Here is a 12,899-nt window from a genome sequence, read left to right as displayed (position 1 = left end):
TGTACCCTGGCCTATCTCAGAGTTGGCTAGAAGTCAGCTAGAGATAACGCAGACGCTCTTCAGGCTAGGTCGGCCGTTGTCTGGTTGTTGCCAACAGTCTGGCAATAACCTCTTGCGCAGTCGGCTGTTTCCATGTAATGAAGTTCGCGTTTCCTGATGCCGTTTTGAACAGGCTCTGGCGCGCAGTCGGCTGCGGCTCCTTACGATATCCTTGTGGCACACCAAGCTCTCCACAACATGAGATAGTCCAGCGGTAATTTCATAGGAAGCCTCAGAGAGCATGTCAGAAAGCAGCCTCGGCCAGAATTTACATTACAGACAAGAATTCGTAATCATAAGCTGATAGAGCAGACTGTGCAGACTTGCCATGATTAAAGAGGCTCGTGCCACGGGCTCAAATCTAATGGACAATGTGGCTATTACAGCAACATAACTTCAGAGTACTGTGCATTCAGAGTATACGTTACAAGCAGAAACTGAGCGGCTATCATCGAACTGAGAAGCTAGAACACTGAGCATATTCACTCTATTCTCTAAAATGCAAGAAGAGAGTGCGCATCGCGAAGTTGCGAATCCAGGGGTCAAGCGCCCAAATCACATGATCAACGCGTCCTCCGAGAAACATTCGTCACGTCGGCATCGTCGGACTCGGGAGCGCGCATTCAACCAGGTTCTGCCAGTACCCTCGCATTCTCGCGCGAAAAGTTGAAGGCTTTTCGTCCTCTGGCCGACCCACGTTTGTGGTGCTTGGCCCACACTCAATTCAGTGAAGCGGCTTTCCAGGAAATTGTATGAACGGCCTCCTGTCGAGGGCGACCGTGACCGCAGTGGGGCTCCTCTGCAAGACGTTCTTGAACATCGGGTATTGTTCTTCCGTAAATGTCAATGGCATCGAGAACCTATACGAGGCACTTGAGAGCAATGAGCGGAATAACGGCCGAGGCGTCATCACCGGTATGTCGTTCTGCCATTTTGGCTCGAGAGCGTAAGCTCATCGCGCTTCTAGTCGCCAACCATATTTCTACGTATGGTTCTTTCCACTCACACAAACTGACACATTAATTCTCGACCATAGACTAGACGATCCCGTTGTTTGGGGTGTTCTTCCATTTCGCTTCTACCTTGATTCGCGCATGATGCGATGGACACTTGGAGCGTCCGATGTAATGTTCACAAACCCGTGAGTCACACATCGACCTTCCAATGTCCACAGATTTTATGGTCCCTTCCTCTGCGAACACGCGATATACCTGCTAGATAGTCTGCTTTCGGCATTCTTCAGAAAGGGCCAGATTATCGAGACGTTCCGAGGTAGAGGTATATACCAACCCGCCGTCGACACTGCAATCGAAAAGCTGAATCAAGGTGACTGGGTACGGTTAAGTGTAATATAAATTGCGCATACACTTACTGGCCATAGATCCACTTGTTCTGCGAGGGTAAGGTGAATCAGCCTGCCTTCAACCCTCACGAGGATCCCACACGACTTCTTAGATTCAAGTGGGGTGTGTACGTCTGTTTCTACTCAACCCTACCCCGAGAGAATTGCTGATGCGGTTTCAATGACAGCGGCCGCATTCTCATGGAATCCAATAAACCTCCGGTAATCATACCGATGTGGCTGACTGGTATGTGCCCTCGAGTATACAACCAGATGCCCAATTCTCAAACGATACCTCAATGCCAGGCTTCGACCAATTGATGCCAGAACGCCGACAAGCACCGTGGAAATTCTTCCCGCGACCGCGCGCTGCACTCACCATAACCTTCGGAGAGCCCATCAGCATAGACGAGCTTCGCGAAAGGCTAGAGGGCATTGTCCGCGAGAGGAAGGAACCTGCAGCTCCTAAGACAACTCGTGGTGGCATGATTGCCCCAGAGCGACCGCGGGACGAGCGGACGAGCGCGCTGACCGCTGCTAGTCGCTGGTTGGGTGGGGCGGTTGCGCCAGAGAAGAACGGTCAGTCTGGCCAGTGTAATCCTGCACTATACACGGTGGATCAGGTTGCCAGCATTCGGAGCGCTGTGACGGCGCTCGTGCAGGAGAAGGTTGAAGAGCTTGGGAGGGAGGTGACGAAACGCCAAAGGTCGAAGTGCTGATCTGTATGTCATTTCTCTGAGGATGAGCATCAGCGCCTCTATTGGCCAGTGTGTCGTATTCCTGCTGCCGCGGTTGTCTTTACACCATGTAGTGTTAGATTCACGTTAATCAGGCAATTAGTGTTCGTGCGGATCATCTGACGCGACCTGAATGTCACGATCGGTGACAACCTGAATGAAGTTGGACTTCCAAGTGTTCGAATATCACCACTATCGCCGCCGAATTCTCCATATATTTCTGGCCAAATAATTATCACACTTTTACCACCATCTCGGCGATATGGCCATCGAGTCTCAGATACCCTGGGAGAAGCTCAAGGGGGACACTATGAAGGCCATCTTCCGAGACCTTGGCTTGCCGCACGCTATGGGGAACAAAGATGAGATGGTGGAGCGACTGCAGGCGGTCGAGAGGGACGGTCGTGAGTGCTAGCCGCTTTCAGCTGATAGCCGGACTAATTTCTGGGTTCTCGCGCAGTCAATGCTGTAGCGGAACGATTCGGGGACGCGCAGGCGGGTAGCTCACATCCTCGTTCACGGCCGAGGCAGCCTTTTTCCCAAGTCAGTGTGCAAGAGAGCGCGTCAACGAGGAGGAGTGTGGTAGAGGTGGCCGTTCCCATGGTACATGTCAGTCCACGGCCGAGGCGACCACACTCTCAAGTCGGTGCACAGAAGGGCCCGACCACGAGCAAGCGTAGAGTGGAGGTGGCTGTCCCGATGGCCCGCGTTGGTGAACCGAACAGCAAGCAGCAGAAGAAAGTCTTTGACGGTGTCGTGTTGGCTGCACCCCTTCCGGACAGGGAGCAGGTATCCAGAGAACAGATGTTCATTGGTGTGGTTATGCCTCCCGTTGAGAGGCCTCGTAGTGCGAAGAGGAAGGCGGGCGGTGGGTACGAAGCGGAGTCTCCGGCGGGTAGAAGGGAGCAAAATAAAATGCCGCGCAACGCGAATAGGGACAACGGCAGGTGATTCTCTATGTACGGTTATCTTTGGTATATATACCCTCAGAGACTTATGTGCAGTCTCTCCTCGCAACTGGCAAGTTTATATAGCATAGTGATCTTTAGCATTTCTTCATTCACCACCAGGTTATTGTCACTACATATTCATACACTGTACGAAATCATCTTGATCCTTGAGCTCATGATCCGCCTACTTATTTGTGAGCGAGTAGCCCACGTCGCCGTTTACGTTCTCTTGCAGCGTGACGAGTTGACGGAGCATCTTCTTTCCCCTCTGGTTCAAACTGTCCCGGAAGCGTTCTTCTTTCATCCACATCAGTCCATGCTGGAGTACATTCCTGGCTCGAGTAGCACCGCCGCGAATGTCTCCCATCGATGCATGTAGCGTTGCTCGCCGTTCGTTTGGGTCATACGTTGCACAATGAAGGATGTTATTGTTGTAAAAGACGGTCTCGCCCGCTAGAGTGACAGAGAGATCAGTACTGACAAGACAGTGCGAGATACTCGAACGTGAGACGAACGTTGTAACGCAACTTGAATCGCGCCCGGCATGTCTAGCGGATTATCAGGAGGGTCTAGCGTCGACGAGTGTGCACGCTGTTCGGGGGTTCGAGGAACTTTATGTGAACCGGGGACGACATACAGACACGAATCCTTGTACAGGGCCCTATGTGTTTGGATCATCAGTTCTCTTTAGGGCTATGAGAGATAGAGGACAAACGTGTTCCATTGCACCTGATCACGGAATACTTTCAGCTGCCTGTACATGTCAGACGCACCATCATCAATGCACGTACGCCGTGATGCCAAACACTCAATGCCTTGCGCTCCTCTTCCTCCGACGCGTCCTCACGCACGTCGTCGCGATGCCAGCGCAGCGCAAAGGCATGGGAATGAGGGTTGATCAGCATGTTGAACAGCTCTTCGCAAGACCAACACAAGCATGGTGAGCGTGTGCGCAAAACAAATGATAAGATCAATTACCCATCTGGAGCTCATCTTCACTGCATTCCAGGAGCTCCCTCACAACGTTGACCAAGGGATCGCTCGTGTACCACTGCGCGAAGATAGGCTCGCCCAACTCGGGGTGCATGACATGCTGCACGCCCCACGAGTCCGGATCGCCCTCTCCATACGGAGGAAACTGACGTCCAACCTAATATTTCAAGTTGTTAGATCACGCGGACAAGGCTTTGGTACACTCAGCGCACCGTACGTCGAAGCTTCCAACTCCCCGAGCGCGTCTTCGCAATGGCACACTCGCTTGCCTCTTCTAACGCGCTGCGCAGCTCATCCTGAACGAGATCTGGGATGATCACGAAGCCCTGCTCATCGTAAAGGCGCCTCAATTCAGACGAGTTCATGACTGCAGAGAGTAGATTATATCCATTGTGTGCGGGAAAACGATAACGACGCGGAACCTTGAATGACTTGTTCGGGAGAATCGGATCCGGAGCCTCTACTAATCGGGTTCAAATTACAAGTCGAATAATCAAATTCAAACTCAGCATTGGGAAAGACTGTCAAGTTTGAACTACGGTCATCACATTCTTATAATTATATCTATGTAAGGTTCTAGAGTCACAATGATAAGGATACTAGTCAGGTGCAACTATCAAGACTAATAAGCTATGCCCATCTGCCCTTGAATTGTTCCCAGTCCCGTCTCAGCATTATGCCTTCGTTTTGCTATTTTCACGTTCCGAGGACCTTGGCGACATTTTTCCCAGAGCGTGCGCGCAATAGTCAGCCAAATCTCGCGTTCGGCGACAGTAATACCGGGACATATACGGCGTCTGGATTCAATCGACACGTCTTGTGGTTAGCATCTAATCGAAGCTTGACCATTAGATGAGAAGCTACGAGTCCTGCATCGAACATCCAGCGATCCCGCTCGTAAGGATCGGCAAGGTTGATAGATTCAGTATTGTTAGTGTGGTCGTTAATGTACCTCTCGGGCTGAAAAGCTTGTCCGTCAATCACTTCTGAAAGCGAACGAGAAAGAAATACTTACGTCGAACTTCTCCGGGTTTGTGTCTGGAGGAATCGTTGTGCATGGAGTACGTGTTCAGGATTACAACTGTGCCTTTGGGGAAGAACCTCATAAGCGAAATTTCCCGATGCGACGTGCGGCGGATTGTGGCATCCTCCAACTTCCTTGATGATAGCATGGCAATAAGGCAAGTTGATCTTGTCTTCGATTGTGGGTAGACGGTCACGTCCGATGACTCTGTCAAGCTCTTCTTCTGAATTTCTGGGTAAGCGAGAATGAGCGCGAAGAACCATTGCATGCATGATAGACGCGGGACAAGAACTGTATGAGCATATGAACTCTGCAGCAGAAAATATCTTCGCTCACCACCTCAACGCCTCCGCTTAACTAGAATCGCCATATCGAGGTGGGCCAGGCCTTCCTCTTCCCGAGCAAGGATCATGGACTTCGCAAGGGAGTCGGAAACTTCCTCGCCAGTTTTCATTCTGCGCTCGATGTCGTTAATCATTCCACCATACGTATTCACAAGATCTTGGTGAAGCAGTACGGATACGATTCATCTAGCGAGTTAAGTAATAAACACGCGTAGATTCATTTTGCATTCCTGAGATAAAGCGTGGTCGAGACTAACGAAGATTTGACATGAGCATCGGATGCAAATGACTTGTCAACTGCCAGTGGGCGGCGAGCGGTCCGACTCGGCTGATGGGTACCTGACAGAGAAAAGGTACGGTATTTTTCTCATTTGAGTGTCCGTAAAATGGTAGTAAAAATATGAGTTCAATAAGTCTCAGCAAAAACGTTTTTGAGACGCGTAGCTAGGCATCCTCATACAGCACCTGCAAATTGACAGAATAACAGGTGTCATAGTAGTACGTAGAACTGTTTGATATGGGCTTGTACACCACATTCTGCGTAATTACGCCTCCGGGTTCTGACGGACGCGATGTGCATATTGAAAAGTTTCCTGTGTCACCGTACACGGCCAGGAGCGGAAGGGGGGAAGGCGCAACATCTTTGTCAGCGGCATTAGCGGTCAAATTGTACGTTTGCTGTGGATGGTCGATGAGATGTGATATTAATATAAGGGCGAATATGAACGCACTTGAATACAGTAGATTTCAGCCGCTGGGGGGAGGGGGTTGCCCTTGATATCTCCGAGGAAGCCGATTTCTCCGCCTTCAGCAACGCTGTTGTCAACGGCCGATAGAATCGAACCATACGAAAGAGGATACAGCCCGCCACTTTTCAGGGACATAGAAGGCCCCGGCCAAAGATAAGGAGGGAGAGAGAAGTTGAAAAATGTCTGCCAAATTCCATTAGCAAGGCCATGAAATCGCGAGGGGCAGAGCACGCACGGTAAGCACTCCTTGATTATATATGCTGATGGTCCCGTTGTCGAAATATGAGGTGCCAACGTACAAAGGGGCACCAGTAGCATTCGCATTGGGCAACGTTCGGTTCAATGCAGATAATGTGAAGTTGAGGAGGGAGCTAGGGTACGTGTAATTCCCAAGTCCGGCGCAGGGATCTGTATACTGACGGTTGTGTAAGACCTGTGTAGCTGACCCGACAAGCGCAAATGTAGGTAAGATCAAGAGCGATATTGAAACCATAGCTATGAAATGCTATGCCGATGAAAACGCGAGATGGCACTGAAGAACGTAAGGAGCTGGGATGCAGTACTGGTATACTTATACTGCATGGACCTCCCAGATAACGCTCAAAGACATGGTCAACGTCACGCAAATATTGAAGACGAGAAAAGTAAGTTGAGGGTGATATAACTTCACATTGTCATGAAATGAATTACAGTAACGCGGCAGGTCTGTCTAAGAGCGGCCCCAGAATGTCACTCAGCTCAATGTGGCTTGGTAAGTTCGGGGGCGATTCTGGTGATACTGAAACAAACGAGCAGGGGCGATTAATCGGATCACCGACTGTTCCATTGAATAGGGTGCACCTTTGAGTTCCAGTCCAGAGAATGGACTATCTTGAACAACCCTAGAAGAAGCATATTCACTCACAGTGCCACTTCGCATGACCTCCGCTAAAGTCAGCGCCACCTTGTCGCCGTGATAGAGTACATGTTTCGACCTGGCACTCACAGGATGTCGAACATGACAGTCAGTCACGAATTCAATACGGGGTCAATTGTAGCTGAGAGGCTATCAGAAGATGATGCACTTTTCATACAAAGGTCCTGTGAAGAATCAAGATGAGCCTAGATGAACAATCACTACTGTACGTTTCAAAGTGTCCAGAAGAATCCTTAGACCCTGTATATCACCATAAATCAAGTCTTGGGAATGTCATGCTTGGACGAAGAGAAAGACGATGGAGGCTGATCGCGGCGTTTGGTCGGTATAAGCCCGCGTGCTTTGTGACAAACGTCCGTCAGTCACGCTACTCGCATTTGTCGCCCTGGCACTGGCACGATGAATCGAGAACTGAAACTTTCCTCCTTTGCCCCAAATACTGTACTGTACTGATAACAGAAATGTCTTTGTATTTTATTGTGCCTGCTGGTTGCCTGACACCACTCCGTTACGCTCTTTACTTTCCAGCACGACGCACGATTATATAGGAAGCATAAAGATCATTGGCTACTCCAATTTCATAGCCAGAGTCCTCTTGAACAAGCGAGTGGAGATGGACCTTTATCGTTGCTAACCATGACTTCAACGATCCCTCCAGGTATTACGCGTACGTGAATCTAGATGTTCATGTTGTATTTTTATCTCATTGGGTCCCACGTGTGCCTACAGTGTAGGAAGCAGACAATGAGCGGCAGCGGACTGAAGATTGAAGTACGCGTTTAGATGCGCGGCCAGTGTCAGCCCAGTAGCTGTTGATGGTAATTATACCAAAGTATTCATTTTCGCATTGTGGACAAGATGGGAATATGATGGCCTATGCAAGGTGAACTTTGCCATAGCCCAAATTTGACGTCTGTAAGTATACTGTGTAGCCGGTTATTTGTTTGCTTTGAAGAGTACTACCACATCTTCCTCGTCATCCAAAAAAGCGTACCCTTGTCAATTCTCTAATCATTTTGTTCTGTCGTTAAGATCCTCGAAGTTCAAACGTTTCTTTGACCTGCCCATAATCATCTCGATAACTACCGACGGTGTTTCGTCAGCTGCGCGCTGCTTTTGTCTACATCCAAGTCCATCTCTATTGACCTTGTATTGCAGAGCGTATTCCTTCCACCTTCAGCCAACATATCACCGATCTTTTCCCTTCCGTTCGACGTCACTCATGTTATATTAACTGACGTTGTTGAATTTTCTGGCCAGTCATGGAGATGGGAACTTCCGCTTGAATTGTCTATGGTCAGTAGACATTGGTATAGCCTGGTGTTCAGTCTGCTGCCCTGGACAGATATCGGTACGCGCCCTCTCGCTCAGCCTGGTCACCTACACCGTCCACTTTGCATGTTGGGCCGATCACTCTTGTGTGTATTTACCTAGCGAGGGTAAAGAGGTTTACAACAAGAATATGCTTGCAGATGAAATTTGTGAGCATGCTACCGGCCAGCAGCTGTATCGTACTTTTTGAGGTCATCAAGAAGAGGATCCGGGCAACTCCCTTAAGGGTAAGGCCCCTCACATCAGAAATGAAAGACATCTTTGGAGCACTGTGCAGAACCTCGGCGCCGTCACCGCGCACATTGACTCTACAATCTAATCAGAATGTACTCAAGAAACCCTTCGTCGATGAAATGCCGCTACCACGGTCAGTATATATTGGTCACATCCTGGGCGTATGGAATCACTCGGAGAGACGGACATCAGTGGATATCGAAAGTGCTGATATGCTTATGGAGAAACTCCTCCTGGTGTTGCCTTCGTATATCAGTACTATTGAAGCCCTGCCTCGCAATGTTCCTGCGTTCCTACATGGGTCGAACTTACCCTTTCAAACGCGGTACGACCCGTACGTCTACCTCAGCTCCGTCACCTTTCCTCCTTCAGGCTCTAGGATCGATAGCATCATCTCATTTTCCAGGTGAGCGAGTGTACTGCATGTCTCCAAATTTTTAATATTACGATGGCTAAACATAAAAACCTGGATGTGACAGCGTTCGTCGCAGGAGTCGCGATCGTCTTTGGCATCTGCCGCACGGACTCATGCCGCGTACTAGTGGACGTGCTGTTACATGACGTCGACGTTTGCAACCATGACTGGAAGCACTCGACCTCGCTGCTTTGAACACTCTTTTCGAACTTCAGGTTGTTGCAGCGCTACTGCCTTTAGCAGTGCAGAGTTGGTATATAGACTTTATCGAAGACAATAATAGTGACATTCCACGAGATGAATTCGTTTTATCTTAAGGACTCAAGGGCAGCAAGGGGACTGCGCGGAAGGATATCCAGGAGTGAAAATTGAGAAGCAGTAGCATTACCGGGCAATAGCGTAGAGCAGTTGTCGGACGTAGGAAGCACTACCCTACGTTGCACTTATTATATTTATGGCAAGTTGTACATGAATGGTTTCTCCAGTGAGCGCGTGGAATCCGTGATCAGGTCTGCGTCAACTTTGACTTTGAAGTGGATATTCGATATGCATATGAATCCGCAGTTAGCCAATCCTGAAAACCTTTTCGTAGAAGCCAAGCTCTCGCTGCAGCGCATCCTTGATCGTGTCCGCCTTTCTCCACCCGTGCCCTTCGCCTTCATACACAGTATATTCTACTTTTCCGCCCCGGTTTCTGATAGCGTTCACTATGATTTCTGCTTGCGCAGGCGGAACGATAGGATCTCTAGAGCCTTGCAATACCTACAGAAAATAAGTGAACGTCAAGCACACTCAATAAATCCAAATTAGAACTAACCAGCAAAGGGGTCGTGATCTTGTCCGCGTTACATACCGGTGATCGCTCCTCGTACACCTTCGGAATTTCTTCCACTGTACCGCCGAGCAGTTTCTCCATGCGATGCAGCTCGAACTTATCCGTGTCTTTCGCCAATTCTCGTAAATCTGCTATCCCATATAGAGACGTTGCAGCGCCGAACGCGTTCGGGTACGAGCAGAGAGACGCAAGGACAGTATATCCCCCTGACGAGCCTCCACGGATGATACATCGCTTGGGATCGATAAGCGAGTTCGGAGCTGCGGAGAGTTGTCGCGTCGCATGTACGCAATCGTCAACATCCACGATGCCCCATGTCCCCACGAGACGTTCTCTGATGAACAGATCCCTTAGACTCAACCATGCAAGAGCGTGCTATAGACGCTTACATATATTTCCGTCCATACCCACTGCTACCGCTATAGTTGACCTCTAGCCTAAGTCGAACCCATCTGTAAAGCTGTGCCGTGTAACACAAGAGATAGGACTCACCATGCCCAGCCCCGACTGGTAAAGTACTGCTTTATCCAGTCCAAGGCCATCGACGCATGTACCGTTGGACCGCCATGCGCACTCACGACACAGGGGGGCTTCTCATTTCCAGGCCCAATGTACTCAGGGTTGTGCGGAGGCCAGTAGAGTACAAAAAGAGGTTCGCCCCCGGTTGTCTTCAGCGTATATGGACGACCGACGGAGATCAATGCATTTGAGAGCTGCGCAATGGTCGGGGCCCGCCGCACAGTTGTGAAGCGCGGCATAGCGTAGTCTTCTAGCAAACACACAACGATGCTCGGCAGCTCATCTACCTTATCCGCGAGGAAGGCGACCGAGTCTGACGTGTTTCGCGCAAGCCCCCACACATTGACATACGGACATTCCAATTCCTCCAACGTCCCGCCCTGTAAACTCACGATGTATAATGTGCTCCGGTCATTTTTCAGTGCAACGAATAGTGCGCGTGCACCGCTATCTATCGGCGCGCTGTATTTGATGCCAAGGGTACCCAGAGGCAGGCCAAAATCCTGCTCCAGAGGGGATAGAAGGACTGGGGACGCTTCTCCGGACAATAATGAGTACGTCCATGGATTCTGATATCCTGAGATGTCGCTTGTGAAGCACAGAAGATCGTCGGACGACCAGCAAGGCGAAGATGCGCTAACCTTGTCTTTCTCACCGGCTACGTAGGCTGTGTCGCTGATTGAAATGTCTGTTTCGGTCGCAGAAAATTTTGCGACATAGATCTCTGCGCCCTCCCATGGCATGTCAGGATGATACCATTGCTGCCATGTGAGTCGGGTGCCGTCTGGCGAAAATGAAGGGAACGCATAGAAGTCCGCACCGGACACGATGGTGGAGATGGTTCCACTCCTGCTATTGATCACGCAGAGCGTGTTGACAATATCGGATGGAAGTGGTTTAGTGTGATCTTCCATTATCGCTACCAGTAGATGATTTTGTGTTGGATGCACATCAAAGTTGGCAAATCTGTGATTCTTGTTTTCTGACAGCTCTAATGAGATTCACCGAGTATAAACTTACGGACGACTCACCTGGAGTGATTGGTTTCGGATCTTCATGATCATTCAGCATATAAACCCTGTTGTCTGTGAAATTCGAGAAATATAGCACTCCATTATATGCAAAGGCAGAAGCGCCCCCATACTGCAGTTCGATAAGCTTGGCCACCATACTGTCAGACAATACGAAATCGTCACCTCGTGTACGCCAGTCCTGACATTCCATTGCTTCCCTACGACATCACGCCCCTCTTCTGTTCGGACAACTACGCTACGACCCCCCTCCAATGGACGAGACTCAACGTGGTAAATTGTTGATGTAATCGGGTCTACAAACAATTCTGAGACTTTCGCGCCCTAGCGAAGACCTGTGGTCAGTAACTAGACCAAAATCCAGTCGAACTTAGTGAAAACATACGCTCTGTAGGATTGCGTCCGGTGAAACAGGAGACCGCCAGGTGCCGAAGGGAGCTGTCTGTGGGATTGATACCATCTTGGGATTCTGCATGTATCAGGAGACTGATGGAGAGCAATGGTCGCCAGCCCGCGCCGTTTCGACTGTAATATAGTCTTCGAACGATTTCCACGCGCAGCTCCGTCCCAAAGCCGCTGTCCGAAGAAACAATAAGGATTCGCCTACTGACTATTGTGGAATGGGCACTGTTACGACTTGCGAGGGTAATAAGGTTGTATTGACGCAGGGATCCAAAGGAGAATTGGCAACTCGTGTGACCACCATCGAATCTGGAGTCGAAAATCGCCTGAGCGGCTATTAATACCGTCGAGGAGCCAAGCTACTTACGCATCACAGACTTGCGCAGACTGACCATCATGTAATGATGCATTCATAGTTGCTTGGCTGAACCTCATTTACCCCCTTTACACCCTGATAGATTATGCTTGAAGCTGGATTGCAAGGTCGATGCCGTTGTCATAACAATCCGTTATTGGAAGACACCGCGAACAAGTTGGGTAGTTGACTCATTCGACCTAAACACCTTCTGAGCCGTCGAGTTTTGCCGAAGATACTGTAATGCTCTAAAGTCTAATGGAGCTGTAAAACTGCACGGTAGGTACATATCATGAAAACAAGCCAAGCAATCTAATTGACTGCTAATCTATTAGTGGCCGTCTCCGAAGATGTCCACTACATGCTAGTATCGGAAAAGATATCAGTATGATGCTATGTCTGCCCGGTATGTTTCTGAACAGATGTGACTGAGACGATATTCGTCTTGTCTTTTAATTTTCCCCATCATCCGATACTAAGCAATATAGACGACTTCATGGTTCAACAAAGAGTTTGCATACGCTTTGAGTCGGTGAAACGCCTTTCTGCACTGGCAAGACCGGTTTCGCTCATTGAGAACTTCAACTCTCGTCTTGTATTTGAAAGGCCTGACAACCTGGCTGTCGATATTGGTTCGGCTCTTCTATCCGTTGGCTTGTGAGTGATCCAGCCAGCACAGCTG

At 49.5% G+C, this 12,899-nt stretch overlaps 5 protein-coding genes across 5 annotated transcripts; 2 read left to right on the top strand and 3 right to left on the bottom strand.

The window, feature by feature from the left end:
* Nucleotides 1–791: 791 nt before the first annotated feature.
* Nucleotides 792–2,100, top strand: FIBRA_02228 (uncharacterized protein; the record flags this gene model as incomplete). Its single annotated transcript, XM_012324093.1, has 7 exons — nucleotides 792–954; nucleotides 1,007–1,025; nucleotides 1,076–1,180; nucleotides 1,283–1,373; nucleotides 1,421–1,509; nucleotides 1,570–1,628; nucleotides 1,688–2,100. The coding sequence occupies 7 exons, from the start codon at nucleotides 792–794 to the stop codon at nucleotides 2,098–2,100; spliced, it is 939 nt and encodes a 312-aa protein (XP_012179483.1).
* Nucleotides 2,101–2,380: 280 nt separating this feature from the next.
* On the top strand, nucleotides 2,381–3,069 carry FIBRA_02227 (uncharacterized protein; the record flags this gene model as incomplete). The annotated part of the gene is made up of 3 exons (XM_012324092.1): nucleotides 2,381–2,522; nucleotides 2,579–2,721; nucleotides 2,773–3,069. The coding sequence occupies 3 exons, from the start codon at nucleotides 2,381–2,383 to the stop codon at nucleotides 3,067–3,069; spliced, it is 582 nt and encodes a 193-aa protein (XP_012179482.1).
* Nucleotides 3,070–3,252: 183 nt separating this feature from the next.
* On the bottom strand, nucleotides 3,253–4,426 carry FIBRA_02226 (uncharacterized protein; the record flags this gene model as incomplete). The annotated part of the gene is made up of 6 exons (XM_012324091.1): nucleotides 3,253–3,521; nucleotides 3,584–3,729; nucleotides 3,784–3,797; nucleotides 3,860–3,984; nucleotides 4,047–4,218; nucleotides 4,274–4,426. The coding sequence occupies 6 exons, from the start codon at nucleotides 4,424–4,426 to the stop codon at nucleotides 3,253–3,255; spliced, it is 879 nt and encodes a 292-aa protein (XP_012179481.1).
* Nucleotides 4,427–5,873: 1,447 nt separating this feature from the next.
* Nucleotides 5,874–6,671, bottom strand: FIBRA_02225 (uncharacterized protein; the record flags this gene model as incomplete). Its single annotated transcript, XM_012324090.1, has 3 exons — nucleotides 5,874–6,107; nucleotides 6,161–6,361; nucleotides 6,414–6,671. 3 exons carry the CDS (start codon nucleotides 6,669–6,671, stop codon nucleotides 5,874–5,876), a joined length of 693 nt encoding a protein of 230 aa, XP_012179480.1.
* A 2,968-nt stretch (nucleotides 6,672–9,639) lies between these two features.
* On the bottom strand, nucleotides 9,640–11,920 carry FIBRA_02224 (uncharacterized protein; the record flags this gene model as incomplete). The annotated part of the gene is made up of 7 exons (XM_012324089.1): nucleotides 9,640–9,837; nucleotides 9,893–10,244; nucleotides 10,300–10,347; nucleotides 10,403–11,411; nucleotides 11,461–11,572; nucleotides 11,626–11,784; nucleotides 11,846–11,920. 7 exons carry the CDS (start codon nucleotides 11,918–11,920, stop codon nucleotides 9,640–9,642), a joined length of 1,953 nt encoding a protein of 650 aa, XP_012179479.1.
* Between the last annotated feature and the right edge of the window lie 979 nt (nucleotides 11,921–12,899).

Source organism: Fibroporia radiculosa (assembly GCF_000313525.1).
Source record: "Fibroporia radiculosa TFFH 294 genomic supercontigs, scaffold1147, whole genome shotgun sequence".
Classification (NCBI taxonomy): Eukaryota; Fungi; Basidiomycota; class Agaricomycetes; order Polyporales; family Fibroporiaceae; genus Fibroporia; species Fibroporia radiculosa.
This window is presented reverse-complemented; position numbering and strand designations above follow the sequence as displayed.